At 44.3% G+C, this 25,234-nt stretch overlaps 1 protein-coding gene across 6 annotated transcripts in view; it reads right to left on the minus strand.

The window, feature by feature from the left end:
* The window catches only part of SETX (senataxin), a 2,451,437-nt gene that overhangs the window by 920,074 nt on the left and 1,506,129 nt on the right, over positions 1–25,234 (minus strand). For all 6 annotated transcript variants that reach the window (XM_044058409.1, XM_044058411.1, XM_044058407.1 and 3 more), the window contains one exon: positions 7,526–7,682. In XM_044058409.1, coding sequence (XP_043914344.1) covers positions 7,526–7,682 — 157 coding nt within the window. The remainder of the gene's footprint in view (positions 1–7,525; positions 7,683–25,234) is intronic.

Raw genomic sequence — 25,234 nt, forward strand, 5'->3', positions numbered from 1 at the left:
CCTTCTTTTCCTTCCATAGCAGTTCTTCACCTCACATAATCTTCTTTCCATCACTCAACATGGCTTCTGCCCTCCCCATAGCACAACTACTGCCCTTCTGTCTTTCATAAATGAAGTTAACCGGCTCAGAAACAATAATAACTTTATATCTGCTACCTTTCTTGACCTTTCTAAAGCTTTCAACATGGTTTCACATCCCCTACTACTTGATGCCCTCTCTGCCCTATCCTTTGACTCCCCTACCATTCCTGGTTCAAAAACTATCTATCAGATAGACAGCAAGCTGTCCAATGGCAAGCTGAAATATCACCCCTCCTCCCTACCTCTATAGGTGCACATCAGGGGTCAATATTTGGCCTGCTATTGTTCTCGATTTTCACAAGTAACCTACATACCTCCTCCAAACAAGCCACATTAATACAATATGCAGATGACTCAACACTTACCTGTGCAGCCCCATCTCTTACTACCCTAAACAAACTGGCCCAAGACTCCTTCTCTTCTGTAGAAGGCTGGCTCACTGACATCCAATTGATTCTCAACCCTAATTAAACAAAACTTCTCTTGTTTGCCCCCAATAAATCCAGATCCACTTCCCTAACCTTCTCAATCACATCTAGAAACGGCACAGTCATCTCTCCTACTACACACACAAAACTTCTAGGAGTTGAGATTGATAAAAATCTGTACTTGGATATTCACATAACTCAAACTATCCAGAAGGTCAACAAAAAAATGGGTACTCTTTAAAGACACAAGACTTTTCTCACAGAAAAAGCAAGACTCACCCTAGCCCAAACCCATCTCTTATCCACACTATTGTATGCTGCACCCATATTAACCCATATTAGAAAAACAGACCTTGACAAATTTGAGGGATGTTACAACAGAACTGCTAAGTTTGCAAACAATTCTCCATTCAAAACCCACCACTGCAAAGTGCTCACTGACCTTCAATGGCTCGAATTCCCACAATTACTTAGCTACCAACAGCTTACATGTGCTTTTAACATACTAGACAACCCAAACAAGACTCCATCACTAAAACATCTACTAACGCATTACTCTTCCAATCGTCTGCTTCGATCTTCTAATAAACTTCTCCTAAATATCAATAAATTTGATTTACCTCAGTGGTTTCTCCTAAATATCACCAAAGCCAATACTGCCGGCAAAGGCCTATACTCCCACAAAATAGATAAATACTGGAATACTCTCCCCTGTAGGATAACTACTACTACCACAAACTCCCACTTCAAATCACTACTCAAAGGACATCTTAAAAAAGCCTGGATCTGCCCATGTATCACATTAACTACCCACCTCTTATCCACTGGCACTACTCTCTAGGTTTCTGTAACGTAGCCAATTCTCTGTCATGCAAAGCACATTAAAAAGATATTTCTTACTATGACTAGCCTATTTTAATAATTTTACTATTTTTTGCTCATTGTATTATATAAATTGCAATATGTAGCAGTTAGCAACAATTGTTCTCTTTACAGTTGTATTTGTAAATCTGGAGCTTTTCTCCCTGGGCCTCCACTGAAAATGGACCTGTTCCAGTTGGACTATTCCGATTATCAAATGTAAAATAAAATAAGAAGTTATGTACTCACCATAACATTCCATCTGAATAGGTATCTTCATTTGTCTGTAACCTTTGGGATACGGATCCGATCACGGATCCGAGCCAGCAACTTCTATCATAGCATAGATCCGAGCTCCTAGCTCCTCCCCTTACCCATAATCCCCTGCCTACCCTAACTGACCTCAGATCAAGTTTGCCCCATAGCACAGCTGATAAAAGTGTCCCAAGGGGAACATATGCTTAATAACCACAAGAACGATCATTTGGTCAGGGGGAAGGAGGGGGGGGGGAATGGTTGCATACAAATGAAGATACCTACTCAGATGGAATGTTATGGTGAGTACATAACTTCTTAATCTGAAGTAGGAACTTCATTTGTCAGCAACCTTTGGGACAGAGTCCCCAGCTACCTAAATCTTGGGTGGCCTTCATGGAAGGATATTCCGGAGCACCGCAGAGCCAAAGGACGCCCTACCTCGGGAGACAACATCTATTTTATAGTGGCTGATAAAGGTGTGAGATGAAGCCCAATTGGCTGCGGAACAAATGTCATCCAGTGGAACCCTAGCTTGAAAGGCCGCAGATGTGGCAACGGCCCTAGTAGAATGAGCATGGACTCCTTGAGGTGCAGGCCTTCCCGAGCTCTGATATGCTAAAAGAATACAACTCGAGATCCATCGAGAGAGAGAAACTTTAGAAACTGACTTTCTGAAATTACTTTTGGCAAAGGAGATAAACAACTGATCGGATTGCCTATGATCAGCAGTACTATGGATATAAAAACGTAGTTGTCTGTGAATGTCTAAGGAATGTAGCTTGTACTCTCCTTTGTTTTGAAAGTTGGGGAAAAACACTGGAAGACTGATAGATTTATTGATGTTCGCTTCTGAAGATACCTTAGGTAGAAAGGACGGATTGATCCTGAGGAAAACCCTATCCGGGTGAAAGACCAGATATGGTGGTTTGACACAAACAGCTTGCAATTCCGACACTCTTTAGGCTGAAGTTATGGCCACCAAAAAGGCTGTCTTCCAAGAGAGAAATTTGAGATCAACCGTGGACGCCGGTTCGAATGGGGGACCAGTCAAGGCCTGCAAGACTAAGGATAAATCCCATGGAGGTACCACCTCTTTGACTGGAGGCCTAAGGAGGAAGGTACCCTTGAGGAAGGTCTTACACAATATGGAAGTGATAAGAGGGCCAGACTCTTGCCCCACGTGATAGTATGAGATTGCTGCCAGTTGTACCTTGACTGTGGAAGAACTAGCCCCCTGGTGGAAGAGAGAAGTTAGAAAATTTAGAACCGATGCTATCGGGGCTGTAAAAGGGTCTAAACGACAGTGTTCTGCCCAAATGGTGAAGCGTTTCCACTTACTTCGATAAACCTTCCTGGTGGAAGGCTTGTGAGCTGCTACAAGAATGGCTTTGACAGGTGATGAGATCCCGGGAGTTTTTATGAGGAGTGGAACTGGAGCAACCAAGCCGTCAGCTTGAGGTTGACCAGGTTCGGAGTCGGAAGATCGAGAGGGTGAGAAATGAGATCGGGAATGGGATCCAGAATCCATGGTGGATACACTAGGTGAGACCATAGGTAAGGGAACCACGTCTGACGAGGCCAGAATGGGGCAATGAGGATCATCTTGCTCCCCAGCTGCCTGGCTTTCTGTAATAATTTCAACATCAGGGGAAGAGGAGGGTAAGCATAAAGCAGACTGGGAGGCCAAGCATGAACTAGATAGTCTCTCGGGGACTCCCCCCGGAGGGGGGATCAGAGCGAAGTAATCGTTGCATTTGGTGTTTGAAGGAGAGGCAAAAAGATCGCAACAAGGTTGCCCGCATTGGGCAAATACTTGCTCTGCAACTCGATGGTTGAGAGACCATTCATAAGGAGTCAGGATAGTACGACTGAACCTGTGCGCTAGAATGTTGGACCGTCCCGGAATGTGCGTTGCTATGAGAAAGCAGTTGGTGGAAATCGCCCATTCCCACACTCTCATGGCCTCGCAGCAAAGGGGGTAAGACCTGGTTCCCCCCTGTTTGTTGATGTACCAGACGACCGACATGTTGTCAGTCTGTACTGCAATCGTCCCTACCGGAAGAAAGTTGTGTAGTGCCTGCAACGTCAAAAGCACCGCCCTCATCTCTAGGACGTTGATATGCAAAGAGGTCTCTACGTCGTTCCACGTGCCTTGGACTGTCCTGCCTGAAAAATGCCCCACCCCAGGCGAGAAGCGTCCGTGGTCACTGTGTCGACTGGCAGAGGTAGTGAGAAGGGATGTCCCGTGTGGAGATTGGGAGACTGGAGCCACCACAGGAGCGATCTTCTGCAAACCTTGCTTAAGGAAATGGGGTGAGACAGGGGGTTGCGAGACAGGGACCATTGTACCTGGAGGGTCCACTGCAGAACCCTCATGTTCAACCGGGCCAATGGAAGCAGAGGGATTGCAGCCGCCATAGATCCTAGGGCCCTCAGGATCAATTCCTCTGAAGGAGTTTGCAGTTGAAGGATGGCCTGTATGTGCAACATCAGGTTCCGAAGCCGATCTGGAGTCAAGAACGCAAGCATCTGTCTGGAATCCAGTCTCGCCCCTATAAAATCCAACACCTGTGTAGGGATGAGAGAGGATTTGGTCATGTTGATGGTTAATCCTAATAGTGGAGCCAGACTGAGGAAATAATCCCTGCATGAACAAAGTAGATGCCTTGTTGGGGCCGTAAGGAGCCAGTCGTCCAGGTATGGAAAGACCTGAATTCCCTGGAGTCTCAAGTGGGCCGCTATTATCGCTAGGACCTTGGTGAACACCCTGGGGGCTAAGGTGAGACTGAAGGGGAGGACCCTGAATTGAAAGTAACTGGCTCCCAGCTGGAAGCGGAGAAACCTCCTGGAACGCCTGTCCACTAGAATGTGATAGTACGCATCCTTGAGGTCTATGGAGCACATCCAGTCGTCCTCCCGCAATAAGGGGAGGACGGATTGCAACGTGACCATTCAGAACTTTTCTTTGGGTACCGCCAGGTTTAGGAGAGAGAGGTCGAGGATGGACCTCAAGTCCCCTGTCTTTTTTGGCACCAGAAAGAACCTGGAGTAAAACCCTGATCCGACTTGATCTGGGGGGATGGGCTGGATGGCTCTTTTTTGCAGAAGCTGCTGAATTTCTGCAGCAGCCACCTCCCTCTGACTGGGTGGAACGTCGGGGAGGCTTCTCATTCTGGGGTTTACTATAAAGGGAATTTGGTAACCTCTGGATATAATACGAAGCACCCAGCGATCCGTTGTTATGGACTCCCACATTGCTAGGTGCCTCGAAAAACGCCCCCCGACTGCCTCCAGAGTGGAGCAGTCGGGTAACCCCTCAGGGGTTCTGCGTGGGCCACTCAGAGAACGGTTCTCTGGACCCAAAATTCCTGGGGCCCCCTCTGCCTCTGGGGCAGCGTCCTCCCTGTCCTCCTCTGCCACGAGAGGACTGGTTGTCCTGAGCAGACTGGGATTGTTGCGATTTTCAGAACCACATCTTCTAATGACCCTTTTGGTTCTTGGAAAAGGACCTCTGGGGCGCAGAGAAGCAGACTCAGACGGCAGACAAGGTCTTCCCGTCTTTCTTGCTCTGGACAAGAGTGTCGCGAACGGTTTTGCCGAACAGTGCAGAACCATCAAAAGGGGCATTCGCGAATGACGCCTTAAAGGGTTCCAAGAAGTCACAGTGACAGAGCCAGGCCTGTCTCCTCATGACAAGCCCGACTCCGCCTGCTCTAGCGGCTCCCTCCGTAGCATGAGACAACAGCCGCATAGAGGTGTTAGAGCTAGAGCGGAGGGTGGCCATTCGGGAAGAGTACAGATCCTTGTCTCCCTCCGACATGGACCCTGGGGGGGAAGCAGCGTATTCCTTAATTAGATCCCGCTGCATCCGAATAACGTGTGCCATGTAGTTCAAGGCCCTCATAGAGAAGGTCGCTGAACTGAAGGCCCGCTTCCCAAGACGGTCCATCGCGCAAGTCTCCTTGCTCGGAGGATGAACCGTGGGGCTCTCCTGAGCCAACTCTTTCTTGGTGGCTGCAGCCACCAACATGGCATCCACAGGGGGACCTCTGCTCCAGTGTGATCTCTCTGCAGGGGGGCTCAAAATTTTGTCCGGACGCTTGGGGATTGGCTCTACGGAGTCCAGTTCCTTCCAAGCCCTAGAGGATATGAGATCCACCAGGGGGTCGGGTGGAGGGGACACCCAAGAGGTAGATGGTCCTGCCTCAAACACCTCAAGGAATACGGACTCATCAGAGGAAGCCTTAGGGGCAGACCATCCACCCCTGATTTTGAGCATTTCCATGATGTCTGCAAAGGAGACATCCTCGGGGGGGTGATCTAGGGGAGCCTTCCCCTTCATTCAAGTCCATATCTTTGGTGAGACTCTCAGGGGAGTCTATGTGCCTCCTTTTGCACTTTGCCTTGTGAGGAATCTCCTTGGGGGGGCTGTCCGAGGAGTCCTCATGGGCTGTATCTTGTTCCACTGGAACTCCTAGAGGCGCTGAGGCAGGCTGCCCCGAGGGCCGGATGAGGGGAGCCAGGACCAGATGAGGAGGAGTGCAGGAGGGAGCCGAAGCCAGGACTGGAGGCCTGGAAGCACTCGACAGTGCCCTCTCCACCGCAGCGAAAGCCGAAGGGGAGCTGCACTTTGACGGATCCGAGATCCGACTCCCACTCGGATCCGAAGCGGGGATCGGACGCGGCGCCGAGAACGTCAGATCCAAAGGATCAATGTGCTCCGACCGGGACGGAGCCGAAAGCCCACCGAATCCCTCGGATCCGAAGCTCGGCCCATGGCTCCGAGAGGTCGGGTCCGACAAACTTGAGTGAGCCGAAGTACCGGAGGCCGAAGCAGAGTCTGGGGGTAAAAGGCCTGCCAGAACTAGCTTCGACCTTCGATCCTTGAGTGCCCTGGGGTTGAACGCCGTGCAAATCACGCAACCCGAAGAGAGGTGTTCAACCCCAAGGCACCTAACGCACCGAGTGTGGCCATCAGCTGGTGAAAGCTTGTGACCACACTCGGTGCATTTCGAAAAAATGGCTTTAGGGGCCTCCGACATTACTAAAGTAAAGCACACTCACTAGGCCCCTAACACTCGTCACACACACACACGTTACGACCAGCGGGGGAGGGAGAAATATTTTAAATTAAATTTAAGCTGAAAAGCTAAAATAATAACAAGTTTAGTGTTAAGGGTAAACCTACCATGCACACACAATCACTCAATCAGAAAGAAGAAAGAAAAACTTTTTTCCTCATAAAAACGCCAAGAGCTCTGGAATCTAGCTGTTGCTTGAGGAGCGGCAAACTAGATCTGGGGTCAGTTAGGGTAGGCAGGGGATTATGGGTAAGGGGAGGAGCTAGGAGCTTGGATCTATGCTATGATAGAAGTTGCCGGCTCGGATCCGAGAGCGGATCCGTATCCCAAAGGTTGCTGACAAATGAAGTTCCTACGTCAGATTAAATAAAATAAAAACTTACTGGAGTTCTGTAGCAAAAAAGAGCTGAAGATGGCACTGGCTAACTAACCTCTATGCCATCATTATCCTTGCACAAAAAAGGAAGCGTGTACTCCAGGGCAAGGGAAGTGGGCGAGAGCTCTGGAATTCAGGCTACTGTCAGGTTCCTGTAGGCAGGAAATCACAATATTCAGTACTGTAAACGGGAACTATGAAGAACCTATGAGGGTTTGTGAGACATGGGCAACTTGACAATGATCCCATCTGCATGGACTGGTCTTCAGGAGTCCTCTTTATACACCAATTTATATAAAGATGCTAAATTCAGGGTGGAAATTTACTTTGTGAAAAATGGAGTTGATACAACATATTTTCTAAAGCAACTTTCTCAGATAATCTAAATTAATTTCAATTATCTAAACCAAAGAAACAAAATCTTAGTATTAAAAGTGTACCTAATGCATTCTTTTTGTCTTTCTGCTTTTCTTTAAACTCAATAATAATCTTCTTCATAAGACAGTCCACTGCTGCATTAGATGGTGCGCACACAAGAACTCTGTTCCGCTTAGCTTTTGCATTCAAGTTCTGAACAGGAACCACATTTTCTTGATCCTGTTAAAATTAAAAGTATTTAAATAATTTGTTACTAACTACCTGTTTAAAGCAGAAACACTGACATTGAATAAAAGAACAATCTGAAATGCAAAATACACAACATGAGAAAAAACGTTGTGTACAAAGACTAATAAAGGTCAGTTGTGAGCAGTGTGGTACCAGGATAGACAAACAGATTTAAATGCGTTTTACTTATTTATTTATACATGTATGCATGCATTTAATTATTTCTGAGTGGTGTCACATATGCAAGCTTAATCTGCAATACGTTACACTTCCTGTGACTTCAGAATGTGCCGCATTTTGCTTGTAAATGTAAAAAACAAAATAAAAAACAAAACAAAAAGAAACAGAGCTAAAATGAAAATTCAAATATAAAATGCAACTTCTTTCTCTTCATGTGTCAGAAAACATGGGACCATGAAAATGCAATTACAAGACTTTTCAAACTCAAACCAGAAATCCATGAGTGTGGAAAACACTGTTTACCATTTAGTTTTTCTTTCTTGTATTGTGAGATAAAGAAGTGGTGTAATCTGATATAACTCCCCTTTTCTGTGGGAACAGAAAATAACAGATCTGTGTGTGTGTGCCTCAATCTCTCTCTCTCTCTCTCTATATATATATATATACATATATATATATATATATATATATATATACATACACACACACACAATTTATATATATATATATATATATATATATATATATATATATATATATATATATATATATTTATTTATGTATTTTATATTTGTTGACCGGGCTAGTCTAGCTGGATACATATCCATTTTCAGCAGAGGCCCGGGGAGAAAAGCTCTATGCACAAATACATTAAGGCATTAAAAACTTAGAAAAAAAATGACTAGCTTAAATTATACAGCATAACATGTAAAGAAAGTAAATTTTGTGAATACTGTACAGAGACATTAGAGTAGATTTTGGAGATAAACATGTCTTAATTCAATAGAGGGGTTACAAACACAATCAGGCAACAGTTAAACATAGTAATTAAGTATCAACATTCATTTGAGAGAAAAAATAAAAACCAATAAGTAAGAGAAAGAAAAATAGAGACTAGGAAGGACAATAATGCAGGTAAAGAAGGGGTTAGTAGTTGATAGTCAATAACTCTCAAGGTGGTGTATTTGTTATAAAGCATGAGAGGAGGGGAGGAGAAAAAGTGAAGAGTATTTTTCAATCAGGCTTTGAGCAGGGACAAAGCCATTGTCTTTTTAGGTAATGTATGAGGTGTTTCTTAAAGAGTTGTGTAGATGAGAGAGAAGTGAGTGTATTTGGAAGCTTATTCCAGATTCTACCAACAACATTGGAAAAGAGTGAATCTCCTGCTTTGTTATTAGCTATACTGTTGGCAATGTGTAACTTATTAGCTGAGCGTAGTGTAAGATTTTTGTATGGGGAGATCAGATTAGATAGGATAGGGGTGTTGGCGGGGTGGTGCATCAGCAGTTGATTGTATTGTAGTTGGTTTTGTAGTTCTAACCAACTGAGTTGTTGAAGGTTGAGACAGTGGTGGGTTCTATAAGGGGAGCCAGTGGCAAATCTAGTAATATTATTATAGCTAGTTTCCAGTTTGGAAAGATTAAGCTTAGATAGATTGGTATAAATGGCAGATGTAGATGCATAGAACAGGGTAGAAGTAAGCTGAGTCTGGGCAATAGATTTCCTAGCTAGTGGGGTAAGGAAGGGTTTTATTCTATACAGGGAGCCTAGTTTTTTATTGATGGTTTTTACAGTATTGTTAACATGGACATTGAAGCTGAGGTTATGGTCAATAGTTATGCCGTGGAGACTACCAGTAGAGTCAGGGGAAATACAAGTACCATTGTCAGAGGTAATGGTAAAGTGGATCTGTGGGGATTTTTGGGTGGGAGTAAAAAGTAAAAGTTTTGTTTTTTGGGGGTTAAGGAGGAGGCAGCATTGGGTAAACCATTTTTCTACTTTGTTAAATACAGTTTGGGTAAGGGTCTGGAGGGAGGAGGAAGACTTGGCAGTACAGATAAGCGTAGAGTCATCAGCATATTGTATACAGGAGGTTTGAGGAAAAGCAGTGTGGAGATCATTAATGAAAATGGAAAAAAGAAGAGGTCCTAGGATAGAGCCTTGGGGTACTCCAGTGTCCACTGGGAGGGGTGGCGATAGTTTATTGTCCCAGAGTACTGCTTGCTTTCTGTTTTCAAGATAGGATTTAAACCAAAGGATTGCTTGTTGGTCAAGATATTGGGATTTTAGTGCATTGATAAGTAGGTTATGATTAACCATGTCGAAGGCTTTTGATAGATCGATAAATAGAGCAGATGAGAGAGAGTTGTTGTTTCGATTCTTGTTAATACAGTCAGTAAAAGTTAGCAGGGCAGATGTAGTGCTATGAAAGGGCCTAAAACCGTGTTGGCAATTAGCAAGCAAGTTATTGTGGAGAAGGTGCTGAAGTAGTTGATGGTGGATACATTTTTCCATGATTTTAGCTAAAGGGGAGAGTAAAGCAATAGGACTGTAGTTGGAGATATCAGTGGATTTACCTCCTTTGTGTAAGGGGATTATATGGGAGATTTTCCATAAGGAAGGGATGTAACCTTCTGAGATAGTTCTGTTTATAAGGATAGAAACAGGGTATGCGATGGCTTTAGCAGCAATTTGAAGATATTCTGCTGGGAGACAGTCAGCAGAAGGGATGCAGGGTTTAAGTTTTTGAAGGAGTTTGCAGATAAATGTAGCTGGTACTGGTTGTAAATGAAGGGAGGGGGCAGAGAATTGTTGTTGTTATTATATAGATAGATAAATACACACAAATATATATATATATATATATATATATATATATATATATATATATATATATATATACACACACACACAAAAATATATATACATATATAGTTACACTTTGGAATCTCTAAATACTGAAATGTCAAATTTCAGTATCTGGAGACCAAAGAGTCGAAAATGCAGTTGTGCAAAACTGCAGTATCCCAAAGCCGGAAATGTTGAACCTGCAGTTGTGATGGCACATTAGGTAACTGTTATTTTTTAAAGGCTTTGGGGTAGCATTTGTGTGTATGTGAGTGTGCTCTCTGTGTTTTGGTGGTTAGTGCGACCTCGGAGTTAGTATACATAAGTAGAGGGGGTGTAGGGGTAGCTAGGGTAGGTGTTTGTGTGTTTTGTTTTAGTTTATTGTAGTGTCAGGAGGTAGGTGTGATTGTGTTTGTTTGTGTGGTGTAGTATTTTGCAGTTTTGACTTTCGCGGTTGTGGTGTTTCGGCTTTGTAAGGTTTCGGCTTTATAGTCTCGAGATGCTGAAATTCAAAATTTCAGTATTTCGAGATTATAAAGTGAATATATATATATATATATATACACACACACACACACACACACACACACACACACACACACACACACACACACACACAAAACTATACATTCAGAGCTGAAGTTAACTATCATAGTCTTATCTGGGAGATCTTGGTGACCATTTCTCTGAAGCTTTGCTGTTTGAATTTGAATTCTTCTTTTTATACTTTTCCTAACTTCATTGCCAGGTTCAGTATTTCCCATTAACAGACAGCAAGGGCAATGGCATTTATCTACCTTACTTTGATTTCTTCTTCAAATACTCTGTCAGCACAACCAAATTATGTTTATATTCTATGTGCATTGCCTTGACCTACGCATATTTAATATAAATCAACACTGTCCTGACTTCTTTATTGTTTAAGTAAAGCATTACTGATTAACTTTCAAGATTTTGTGGCTGGTACTTTATTATCTATCTATATATTATTATTTATCATCTCACTCAAGACTATTTAGCACTGCAGGGTTTTTTTTATACTTTTTGACCATCAAACTTGTAGGTTATCAAAACTTATTACAGGGCAGCACTCAAACAAATTAATTTTAAAGTAGGGGAATGTTGGTCACTTAGAGAGCATCTTCTTTTTAAATAATCTATTTTTTTATTTTAAAATATAATACTTTGGTATCCTCAGGAAACTCTGAGGTTAATTGGAAGTATTTCATTTAACTGTTTAAAAGGATAATTGTGTAAGGTATTTTGTATTTAAGATTGTTTCTGGAAATGTCTGTTATTCCTTGAAGATATTTTTAACCGAGGAGCTAGAGAAATAAAGTCTCCTTTGGATCTTTAGCTACTCATTTATTTTATCTGGTTTGTTTTTTTGGTTTTGTGGTTAACAAAACTATCAAAGCCACCTCCAGAAACCAGATCACTTGAACGTATGAGCCTTGAGATATTAATTTATATTAGGCTTAATCAAGTGTGGCATTGGTGGATTATTTGCCAATAAATTTAGAGTGGTTTCACTACTACCATGTCAGGAGGAAAGCTGTGGGGAACTTGAGAATTCTACCAATCTTCCCAAAGAAGTGTGTGTGTGTGTGTGTGTGTGTGTGTGTGTGTGTGTGTGTGTGTGTGTGTGTGTGTGTGAGAAAGAAAAAATAACTTGCTTGAAAAACTATTTCAGTTGGTAAGGGGCACTGGAAAACACAGTATATCAAAGAGAGCAGCAAAAAAGAGGCCTGAGGTACTAGGCCAAAACTTCAGCTCTGTACGTGACCATTGTGTAGTTCTGGTGTGGTTGTAGGAAGACCATGCTCAGGACAGCAGTACATATTCTCTTTAAGGTCGCAGGGTCAGGTATTTGTTGAATCAGTCACTGAATCAGGCGATGCTGCACTCTTATTTTTTTAAACTTGTTGGGTACCAGTGTCATGGCCTGCAAGACTATCCCTCTGGTAGCTAGCAGACCTGTTTGCGACGGAGTGGATGCAAAGACTGCAGCCCCTTAAACTTTAATTTGTTGGGCATCAGTGGTGGAACTTGCAAGACCGTCCATCTGGTGGCCAGTAAACCTATTTGGGGCAGTGGAGTTGACTCAAGGACTATAGTCCTTGCTTCTTGTGTACCTGGGTGGTACCCTGACTGGCAGTGGTGAGATTCAATCTCCGTCCAGTACCATCCTGGTCCTCAAATATGTATGCCAAGTACTGCAAACCATTCCAAGCAGTAGCATACAGAAACACAAGGTTTGCTTTCTGCAACGAACTAGAACTTTTACAACTACAAAAATATTTTACTGCATGAAAACAAAAACAGGCCAAGTATAATCAGAAATGTTCACACATCTTTTCCCATGCTGTATTCTGGGCTTGATATTGATGTGTTAAAGTGCATTTCTTTCTCTTTTTTTTTTTTTTCCCCAGTCATGATGACAAAGGGACTTACTGTTTCTGACCTCTGGTAAAAGCTGAGAAATACTTTTCTAATCTGAGAAAAGAAAAAAGTACAGCTGTGTACACTTACCATAAATGTAGATGTTTGAGTGTATTCACTGTTGCAGTCATCACATTTGAGTTATCTGCCTGCAGGTAGCCCTCAGCCGGCCTGAATACCGGAGTCTTCATATTTCTGCGTTGGATGCTGTCTCTTCTTCCATGACATCAGTTCGTCAGGCGTATAAAACATGCAGCCAATGCCATTATATCAGTTTTTCTTGCCCCAGATGTCAGGTGCCCCCACAATAGGAAGCAATTATATGGTATGGTACACCCCCATCAAAAAGAAAATACACCAGAAAAAATAAATATACCAAACAAGAAGGAAAGGTAGAGCCAAGAGAAGTCAGGGGGCTGGAGGGAGGGTAACCAGGACTGCAACAGTGAATACACTCGAACATCAACATTTACGGTAAGTATACACAACTGTACTATGTTCTTCGTGTTTCACTGTTGCAGTCATCACATTTGGGTTGATTCCCAAAGCTAAGGAAGGGAGGAGGAAGTTAAAGAGCATTAGGGTCAGCTACTAAGCCCTGCAAGACTGCAGTGACAAATCCAGCTCTGGATTTAGAAAAGATGGGCATGTGGTACTGCTTGGTAAAGGTATGTACAGAGCTCCAGGTAGTAGCTTCTAGGATGTCTCTGGTAGGGACTCCTCTGAGAAAAACTGCAGAGGTAGATGCAGCCCTGGTGGAATGTAATCTTATCCCCTGTGGGGTAGGTTTTCCATGGTGCTTGTAGCAGAAATGAATGCAAAGGGCTATACACTTGGAAATGGTTTGCTTTGAAATGGCCTTCCCCTCTGCCCCTGCAGCAAAGCCAACTAGCAGCTATTCAGATTTTCTGAGAGGCTTAGTCCTGTCCAAACAAAATCTAAGTTGTCTGTGCACATCCAGAGTGTGCAATATTCATTCCCCTTTGTTTTGTAGATTAGGGAAAAAAGTAGGCAAATGAATGGACTGATTTAGGGCCACACTAGACACCACCTTGGGCATAGAGGAAGGATTATTCCTGAGGGAAACCCTGTCCGCATGTAAGATAATGAAGGGTTCCACTGTCATGAGGGCCTGTAAGTTAGACACTCTTCTTGCTGAAGTGATGGCTAGAAGAAAGGCAGTTTTCCAAGAAAGGAATTTCAACTCTGCTGTTGCAGCTGGCTCAAAGGGGGAAAGAGTGAATACAAAGTTAAGGTCCCAGGCTGGAGTGGGAACTCTCCTGGGGGGGGGGGTCTTAAATTTTTGGCCCCTCTAAGGAACTGTTTTAGCAAGGGGTGAGAGAAGAGGGGTGGCCAAGTATTATACTGTGCTGAAATGGTAGCTGCATGAATTTTAATTGACTAGAAGGATAGGCCCTTGTGGAGCATTTCTGTTAAGTACTGTAGAATATGAGGTAAGCTGGGCACTGGTGTGCCCCATCCCCTAAGCCTGGTTCAGGAAAAGTATCTTTTCCACTTTTCAGCATAGGATTTTCTAGTACTAGGCCTCCTTGCCTCCAAAATGACATCCAGCACCTGTTTCCTGAGGGATGCTAGAGGGGAGCTCAAGGAATTAGCCATGCTGCAAGGTTCAGGGTTTGAAGCTGAGGGTGCAGAATCTGGCCCGCCTGCTGGGACAGCAGGGAAGGGGTCTGAGGCAGGTGCCATGGTTGCAGCAGTATCATACTGAGTAAGAGGGGGTACCAGTGCTGGTGTAGCCAGTATGGTGCAATCAGTACTGTCCTTGGCTTGTCCTGTTTGATCTTTAGTAAAACCTTCGAGAGGAGAGGCAGAGGGGGAAAGGCATAAACTGAGAGGCTTTCCCAGGTAAAGGATGGGGCATCCAACTTTCTAAGCTTGACTGTAGGGAGTTCTTGTGCAGCATTTGTTCAATTGGTAGTTCTGAGGGGAAGCAAGCAGGTCTACCTCTGGAGTCCCCCATTTGTTCCTCAAGAGGTTGAATATTTTGGGTTTTAGTTTCCATTCATGTCTGTCCATGAGATTTCTGCGTAAGTCGGCCGCCAATTAATTTAGTTTGCCTGGCAGGAATTGAGCTTGTAGGTGTACTTGGCAGATCAAGGCTGTATTCCACAGAGCCATGGCTAGTCTGCAGAGAGTGTACAAGTGGGTTTCCCCCTGCTTGTTTATGTATCACATAACTGTGGTGTTGTCTGTCTTTACCAATAGTTGTCCTGGAAGAATACGGTCTTTGGAGGCTGTCAGAGCATTCTGTACAGCTAACATTTCTTTTTGATTGATATGCAGGTGCATCTGTCTCTGGTTCCATTTGTCCTAAATGCACTGCCCTGCCATGTGAGCTCTCCCATGCATAGTCTAATGCGTCTGTTAGGGTTTGGGAGGCAGGGGGTAGAGTGAAAGGGAGTCCCTTGTTGTGGTAGCAGGCCTCTGCCCACCAAAGGAACTCTGTCTTCATACAAGGAATGATAGAAATCATTGTTTTCAGGTCCTGAGAATGTTGACACAATAGGCTTTTTAGATACCATTGGAGTTTCCTTATATGCATCCTTGCATATGTAATTAGTAGAATGCAAGAGGCCATGAACCCTAGGGATTGCAGTATTTTCCTTGCAAACAGCTGAGGTTTTGTGGCCAATAGTTTGAAGTAGGTTGTCAAAGTTTCTTTGGAGTGGGGAATGCCATCTGGGAAGTTGTGTTGAAGCTTGCTCCCAGGAATACAATCTGTTGGCAGGGTACTAGGTGAGATTTATTTTCATTGATGGTGTACCCCAGTGAGGTTAGAAGTTTCTTTACGAATGCCAGGTGTTGTAACAGCAAGTCCTGGCTTTCTGCCTGAATCAGACAATCGTCCAAGTATGGGTAAATTTGAATATTTCTCTGCCTGCAAAATGCAACAGCTGGAGCTAGACACTTTGTGAAGACCCTGAACGAAGTAGATAAGCCAAAGGGAAGTGCAGAGAACTGACAGTGCATGGAGCCTGCCCTGAAGCATAGATATTTCCTGCAAGACTCCCTTATTGGGATGTGCAGGTAAGCTTCCTTTAAGTCTAGGGTTGCAAGCCAGGCATCCGTGGCTAGCACAGGAATAAGCTGTTGAAGAGTTAGCATTTTGAATTTTGGAAATACCACAAAGGTGTTGAGAATAGAGAGGTCCAGGATAGGATGCTAAGAGTTGTCTTTTCTGGGTACCAGAAAAAGTCTCTGAATAAAAACCTTATCCCCTTTGGTCTGCTGGGACAGGTTGAATAGCCCTGATACTGAGAAGAGAGAGAACCTGCTGTTGGGCCTCCACCCACTGATATGGGGGTAGGTCTGGCCAACCATTTGGGGTTGGTAGTGTGTGGAAGTGGAATCTGTATCCTTGGGAAACTATGTTGAAAACACATTTGTCCTGGGTAATGAGTTCCCAGTTTTTTGCATGCAGGGCGAGCTTTCCTCCTAAGGGAGAAGGTAGTTGTGCTGGGCTTTGAAGGGTTAAGGTTAAGTCATTGTGCCATTTTTCAGTAGGGGGTGGCTTACTACTCCCTGCTTTGGAAGTGGGAGCCCCCCACTGCTTAGGTCTGTGCGTAGCCTGAGACTGTAGCCTAGGTGGTCTGCTGTTCCTGGGTTTGGACTGGAAAGGACCAGTTCTTTGAAGGCCAATCCCTAATGAATCTGGGAGGCTGTACTTGTAGGAAATCTTTAACAGTTTGCATAGACTTAGCTTTTTCCTCTATCCTTTTGAGGACAACTTCTGCTCTGCTGCCAAAAAGGTGGTCTTGGTTTAAGGGAGCATCCAGTAATTTAGCTTTAACATGATCTGGCAGGTTTTGTTCCTTAAGCAAAGAATGCCTTCTAAGTACAGACCCAGTGACAGCAGCCCTGCAAGATGCTTCTAAAGCGTCAAAACCCCACTGCAAAGTATGTTTACCAACTTGTTCTGCAGAATGCATTAAATCCTGCAATTCTTTGTGTTCAGCACAGTCAGGCATCAACATTATTTTCTGTTAAGTAGTCCCATAATATGCTGCTGATACTTTGACATATGAAACTGGCAATTTAAAGCCCTAATGGCCAAAGTAGCAGAAGTGTATACCTTCTTACCCCATCTAAGGCTCTAGAATCTCTATCAGAAGGGGTAGGATTTTTGGCAGTAGCAGCTTTAATGTCTTTTGGTCCTTAGGAAATGGTCAATGGATCTGCAGAAAAATTCTTGAAGAGGAACTTGTGAGTCAGGTACTCTGTAGTACCTGTCAGGTTTTCTGGGAGCTTGAGGTAAAGTGTCTGGGGTAAGGCTAGATTCCAAGAAAGCATCATCTACAATGTCCAGAACAGGAGGGATAGCTAAAGGCCTGTGTTGAGGCAGGAGTAAGAATTCCCTAAGTCTCTTTTTGGACTCAGAGTAATCCTGGCTTTCCCAGCAGAAATGCTCCCTAAGAGTATGCAAGGTTTCACCGAAAGAAAGACCTTCTGGAGGGGAAGCAGAGGGAATGGAATCCTCTGCATCAGAATCCTCATAAGTAGAGAAGGGCAAATCCTGGCAATCAGAAGGAGCAGAAATATCAGATTCCTGATCAGAAAAATCAGAAAGAAATTCAGGTCTAGCTCTCTTAAGAGGGGGAAGGCTGGCTTCCCCTAATTAAGGTAATAAATTCTTCAACCATTCTAAGAATTTGTTTTTGAGGCATACGGGCCCGAGCCTGTGGTTTGGTCGTCAATTTTCTAGGCGTAGTGTGAGTTTTTGGCCTGGATGAAAATGATGGCATCGGTTTAATATGAATGTCTATACACCCTCAGAAGCCAGTGCCTGCACAGCGGCTCCGGACCCATCCAAGGTACAGACATCCGCAGGTTCCATAGTCGAAGAAGCATCTCGCGGCAAAACGGACTCCGAGTGGATCTCAGTAGAGGCCTGCGAATCTGAAGTAGTGGGTATCAGAGGCTGCAAAAGCACCTCACTGAGTACCGGCGGACTGGCAACTAGCTTAACGGAAGCATCGTTGGCAGTTTTGGACCTATGCAGTCTGCCTCTGTCTTTATCCTTACGTTTTTTCAGAGGATTGGTAGTCGGATGGCTTAACAAAGCCATTTTGAAGTACACAGATAGAGTACGAAAGTAATTGGCTGCAAAAATAGCCCGACGACGAATAGTTCAGGTGTTGAACAAGGCACAAAACCGACAGCAAGGGACATCGTGGTCTGGGCCTAAACAGGGGATGCAAATCTCTGAGTTATTTGCTTTCCACAGGCAAAACAATTGTTAACTTTTACTGACATCGGTTAGAGCAAGAAAAAGGATCCCAATGGGGTACTTATCTTTTTTGAAGACTTCGGGTCTGAAACTCTAAAATGACAATTTCAGGAGTCGGCTGACTGGCACTTGCGAACTGCTTCTGTTCCGGGCACCGCACTGCAAGAAAGAATGTTGTAATAATGTCGGCTGCATGTTTTATACCCCTGATGACCTGATGTCATGGAAGAAGAGACAGCATCTGATGCAGAAATCCGAAGACTCTGGTATTCAGGTCAGCCGAGGGCTACCTGCAGTCACATAACCCAAATGTGATGACTGCAACAGTGAAACATGAAGAACATTGGTCAGAAAAGACTGCTGTACATGTCTGGCTTATGGTTTTCTTTCTTTTTTGCTAGTTTCACTGCAATGTTATTTTAACTTTGGGGGAATTTTAAAAGCTCTAGGTTAAGACAGAAAGAAAACTTTGTGCTTCTTTCAAACTTCTTCTGCATTGAGGGAGAAAATGCAGAATATCATTTTTATTTAAAGTAAGGAACAACGGTCAATGTTGTTTTCTTGTGAGAACTTCCAGGAAAGACTGCTATGTATTTTTGATGTTTGGGTTACAGCTTTCTTATTTACATTTTTCTTCTTTCTGTTTGTTTCACTGAAGTGTTACTTTAAGTTAAATATGATTTTTCCAGTTTGAAAAAATTCAGGTTATTGCGTTTCCTTCTGCAGTGCTAAAGGGATTGACAGCTTCTAAACAAAGGAGCTGGGAAATAGCATTTTTTAGCTATCGGGGAAATAAGAGTTGTTGTGTCTTTCAGCTTTTCCCGGTTAGGGGTCGCCACAGCAGAACTCCGGTCAGCTAATGATTGGTGGTTGATTTTTATGTGCCGAGTTACCAGCCCTGATGCACAACCTTCAACGAAGGTACGCCCATTCAGGCATGTCTCCATGCAGAAGACGCTCTAGCTGAGAATCGAACCGGACAGCGTCTTACTGTGAGGCGACAACACTACCGCAGCACCACCACCATGGTACATCAGGGAAATAAGAGTATTTTTTAGTATTTCAACCTTGTCTGCAATACCCTTGTTTAGGGCTGCTACCTTTTGCCCAAAGTGGAATATTTTTATGGAAATGAGATTTGCAGGACAAACCATACATCCACTGTAAAGGAATGGACTTCACTTTTTGCCAAAATAAGAGCTCTTTCTTGTAAAATGTTTTATTGTTTACACTGTTTCAGATATGTAGTAGCTTCAAATACAAAACAACTGTTTTATGATAACTATTAAAGGAAATACTTTTTGTCTAACATCTCAGGACATTTGCAATCTTTCCTGATTTTTTCTTCTCCACAGGAAACAAATGGCCAACACGTACTATCCTGAGTAAAGAGGGTCAGATGGTAACCCTATCTCTGTTAAGTTCAAAAGACCCTCCTGTTTTTATCTAACCTATTCCAGCTAGTTAGTGATTACTATAAGATCCCACTGTGAAGGCCTTCTTCTTAAACCAGTTAAAACATCAGTTACTTTCTTTTTCTTAACCAGTCATTAGTGTGATGCCCATGCACTGGCCCAGTAACCAAGGAGCCTCAATCCTCACCATTAGCACCAGTGAGAGGCGTGCACATTGGGAAGGATAACAAGTACACAAACAGTAAATTACAATTTTCCTTAAGAGCGCACAGAGATCACAGTCAGTCTGGGGCTGGTTTCTCTCTTTCTCTACAGATCCCCAATAAGACTCCCCACTGCCACAGCTATATGGGTCCAGATCTCAGGCTAGTGGTCAAGCTAAAACCTCAAGCACCCTCTCTGTCTAACCAGTGCTTTGTGTCCCTGCCCAAGTAGCTCTCTCACACACACACTCACACACACACACACACACACACACACACACACACACACACACACACACACACACACGCACACACACGCACGCAAATATCTGATTTATATACAAACACACAGACACTCCTGGGGAAGGCTGGCACAGTTTCTCCAGTTGTGCCCCCTTTCTGTCTAGACTATAAGGTAGAAATCACTGCCACCAACCACTATTATCAGCTAATATAATGCCCTTCCCAAAGGGTGACCAATTTCACTGTGTAACATCACTGTTATCCAAACAGTAAGTGTGACTGAGCACCAAGACTATTGGAGTGGCTTGGACAGTATCACCAAATACATGCAAGTACTTATGATACCCAATACTGCTGAGTCATTTCACATTACTTCATTTTTGACACCTCTGCTGGAGTTTCCCAGGCTCACAGAACTTAAAATTTAACATTTGTTTGTGATATTGCACCTGCCAGGAAACCAAAGCAATAAAGAACATTTTACAACCTAGTAATTAACTCTTGTCCTAAGACAATAGAAAGAATTTCTTAGTCCAGACATCCTGTCTCCGAGCTTGAGATCAGTCACAAAATGCTTCACTTGTCAGCTTTCTTCCAGCAGGGTTCACTGGTTACATTTTTGAAGTTCAGAACATATAACACAGTTTTCTTACATTTGTAAAAACACGCCTGTGGATTATATTAATATTTACGACACATAATTATCTACAAAATTCTATCTGGCTGGGCTGGCAGCCTTCATATATCTCCCCCACCCCCAAGGAGAACTCAAGCTAGTTTTTCCAGTGACCCTTGAGGAAACACTGCTTGAGACGGTTAGGTCTGAGTATGCCTAACCCCATTCCTTGTCTTGAGAGCCCATCTGCGTTTGCATTGCTAACCCCACTGCGGTGCTGCACTGACATATATGCTTGCAACGCTAGGCTCCATCTTAGCAACTTAGCACTTTGCTGGCTAGCTCGGTGCAACCATGTTAGGGGACTGCACTTTGTAACTACAGTGAATTTTCTTCCATACAGATGAGGCTGAAGTTTCTGCAGTGCCCACACTATGGCTAGACATTTCTTTTCTACAGCTGCATAGCATTCGTCCCTGGGTTGGAGCCTACGACTGAGATGAATCACTGGGTGCTCTTCTCCCTCTGAAGAAATCTGGCTAAGTACAGCCTCCACCCCATGGTTCAAAGCATCCACCTGCACAACAAATTATTTGCTGTAATCTGGACTGGCTAACACAGGGGGTCCTCCCAAAGCTTCTTTAAGCTTCTGGAATGCCTGCTCACATGCTGGGGTCCACACTACTTTACCTGGCCTGTTTTACCTTGTCAGGTCTGTAAGGGGAGCAGCTATGGTACTATAACTGGGGACAAACTTTCTGTAGTACCCTACAGTCCTTAAAAATGCCCTCACCTGCTTTTTGGTAACAGGTGCAGGCCATGCCTGAATGGCTTCCACTTTGGCAGGTTCTGGCCTGATCTTACCACTCCCCATTCTATGTACCAGGTAGGAGACCTCTGCCATACCCACCTGATATTTGCTCAGCTTTATGGTCAACCCTACTCTCTGTAGTCTGCCCAGCACCTCCCTGACATGTTGAAGGTGCTCTTGCCAGGAATGGCTGTAGATGGCAATATCACCTAGGTAAGCAAGGGCAAACCCTCCTGCTAGGATATGATCTACCAGCCTATGGAAAGTTGCTGGAGCACTTTTCATCCCAAAGGGCATCTTTGTGAACCCATACAAACCAAAAGGAGTCACAAAGACTGACCTCTCTCTAGCACTGGGAGTCAAGGGCACCTGTCAGTAACCCTTGGTAAGATCAGTGGTGGTAAGTTACTTAGCCCCACCCAGCTGCTCTAGGACTTAATCCAACCTAGGCATGGGGTAAGCATCTGACTCTGTGTGACTATTTAATTTTCTGTAATCCATACAGAATCTGGTGCTGCCATCCTTCTTTGGCACCGGCACCAGCACCAATGAGGAGGCCCCAGGAACTATTGGACTCTTGAATTACCCCTAGTTCCATAATTTCCTGTATCTCCTCCCTCAGAGTCTGTTTGACTCTCTCAGGTACCCTATAAGGGGCCTGCCTAATAAGCCTTTGGGGTCCTGTATCCACTTGGTGGCGCACCCTGGTTTCCCAATGAACATGTCCCCAAATTCCTGTAACACTGCTCAGATTTCTCGAACCTGGGTAGGAGGCAGCTGCTGGGAAATTATTACCAATTCCACTGAGGTGTCAGTCAGAGCCTCACTGATGAGATCAGTCACCAGCTCTCCCTCAGACTCCTCCTACAATCCACTTCAAATAATCAGCACAAGGGCTTCCCTATCATGGTTAAGGTTTCATCATGTTAACATGGTACAACTTGTGCCCCTGCCTCCTGCCTAGCAGTTCTACCATGTAGTTAACATCACTGACCTTCCTTACCACCTTGTAGGGTCCCTCTCAAGCTGTTTGCAGCTTGTTGGGTCTGACAGGAATGAGAACCATTACCTGCTGCCCTACAGCATAGTCTCTAGCTCGAGCATTCCTGTCATAACAGACCTTTTTCTACTGTTGGGTCTCTGCGAGGTTCTCCTGGGCCAAGCCCATGAGTTCCCTGAGCCTTGTCCTGTGGTTGAGGACATATGCCACAACAGACTCCTTGTAAGATTCACACTTACCTTCCCACTCATCACAAATTAAATCCAGAGGTCTTCTCACCCTATGCCCATACAGCAACTCAAAAGGTGAAATCCAGTGGCGTCCTGGGGAACCTCTCTGTAAGCAAACAAATGGGGCAAATATTTGTTCCACTCCCTCTTAAACTGGTCTGCAAATGCCCATAGCATGGACACGAGTATAGAGTTTAACCTTTCAACAAGACCATTAGTCTGGGGATTGTAGGGTGTGGTCTTTAGGTGCATCACCCACAGTACTTCTACAGACAAGTCAGCAGGTCTGACATGAATTTGGCAACCCTGTCAGTCAATATTCCTTTTGGGAAATCTCTAACAATGCATTTGCCAATTTTTCCACCTCAACGGAAGACAAAGCCACTGCCTCAGGGCATCCTGTAGCATAACCTGCTACAACTAGGATATACTTTTTCCCTGTGGAACTTGAGGTACTCAGAGGCCCCACAATATCCATAGCTACCCTCTAAAATGGCTCCTCAATCACAAGCAAAGGCATCAAAGGAGCTCTTCACCTTGTCTCTTGCCTAACTTTTGGCACTGTTCACAGGTCCTGCGGTACTCTGTTACATCTCTGGAAATCCCAGGTCAATAAAAGTTCTGCATAATATGTCTCTTTGTATGCTTTATGCCCATATGACCTGCAAAGGGAATATCATGGGCTATGGCTAAAAGTGACAGATGGTAGGCTTGCTGTTCCCTCTCACCTTCTAGCCCTCCCTCAGGGGTCCATCGCTATACAGTAACCCTTTGTCCCAGTATAGAGAATCCCCCTTCCCTTGAGAATCAGGCGCCTTACTAGCTACCTCTCTCAGGCCTTGTAATGTATGGTCTGAGAGCTGAGCCTGTTTCAACTCTCTCTTTGTAACCCTTTCCAGCTTCCCTTCCACAGGAGGTCTGGCATCCTCTTACAGTGGTGCCTCACTGTCAGCCTGGGTACTACTACTACTGCCCTCTACCTCTGCAGTCACTCTGTCCAAAGGACCATCAGTACCCACAAGCAGCTGTGGCTCACCTTCAGTCTCCCACATGCTTGTCTCGAAGCCTGACTGCGTGTTGACTGCATCAACACACAGTACTGCCTCATCAAAATCCTTCCCTATCAGGACATCTGCAGGATGGTAGTTTGGCACCCCTGTTGTCTCAAGACAACCTACTATTGGCATTTTGTCTTTCCCACTTACTGGCTCTCCAACCTTTTGTTCTCCACCTTGCCTCCATGGACATCCGTATGCCACATGGCCCAACTGGTTGCATTCAAAATATTTAACCCTAGGTCCTGGATGTGTGCCTGGACTAGTGGCTTCCCTGCTGCTGGCATATTCTGTTGGGGCTGTCTGGACTGCCCACCATAGGTTCCTTTAGACTCATGACCAGCACTGGGTGTCCCTTTCCTGTGCAGTGATGCCTTGCTTGCTAGGTATAGGTCTCCAACTCATCTGAAGTAGCACATTGTCTACCAGCTAACCAGATCCTCATGTCCTCAGGAAAAGTGCTAAGGGCTGGATCCCTCACCAAAAGGTCTGCCAGCCCAACAAAAGTGGTGACCTGACATCCACTCACCCACCTATGAAAATAAGTGCTTAGTTCAGCAACATATTCACACACTTTCATCTGCCTTGCATCTATGCTCACAAAACTTTTTCCTATAGGCTTCAGATGTTAGCTTAAAAAATTTCTAACAAACTCAACAGCATTATAATCAAAAATTTATGATCAGATAATTTAGACAGCATAGTTACAGCTTTCTCACGGAGTAAAGGGATCAGGAACCATACCTAGAGCCTTTCAACATCACAGTGTTTACATGCCCTCTCAAACATATGAATGAAACTATCAAAATTATCCCCCTCTGTAAACTGCGGAAGAAATTTACTGCCCTTTTGTGCTTCTGGGATCCAGTTACTCCCTTCCCCATTACCTCCATGACTCTGGTGAAGAGTCAGCATCTCCTTTTCGTGCTGCCTCTCCTTCTCCTCAGCTTCCAGGTGTAGCAGTTTCTCAGTCTCCTCAGCCTGTAGACACCTCAGTCGCTCTGCTGCTTCTGTTTCCAAATGCCTGGCCTCCAACTCAAGTCTCTATAGCTCCAAATGGATTTTTAAGTCCTCTGCAGAAAGGCTGAGCTGTCCATTCTCTGAGTGTTGTACATCTCCACAGCCAGTTTGATCGTCCTCCTGGTTGCTATTCTCTGATGCAGCTGGGACCAAAGCTGCAATCATGTCTGCCTTAGTCAGGTTTCCATGCACCAGTCCTTTAGCCTTGCACATCTCAGCCAACTGGCTCCTTGTCAGCTTACCGTACTCCTCTGCTGACATGCTTGCCTGCTCTCCCTGACTAACTACGCTAACAAAAGAAATACAACAATTGTGATCTGAACTCTGAATATTCACTGAGTGACTGACTTACAGTACAAAAACACCTTCAGTGATCACTTTACACTAGCTACAGAAATTCACTATCCACACCACTACAAGTCAATTAGTATGTGATGTGGCTAACTCACCAC

This window comes from Protopterus annectens, chromosome 16.part0 (genome assembly GCF_019279795.1).
Source record: "Protopterus annectens isolate FY-2018-M chromosome 16.part0, PAN1.0, whole genome shotgun sequence".
Classification (NCBI taxonomy): domain Eukaryota; kingdom Metazoa; phylum Chordata; order Ceratodontiformes; family Protopteridae; genus Protopterus; species Protopterus annectens.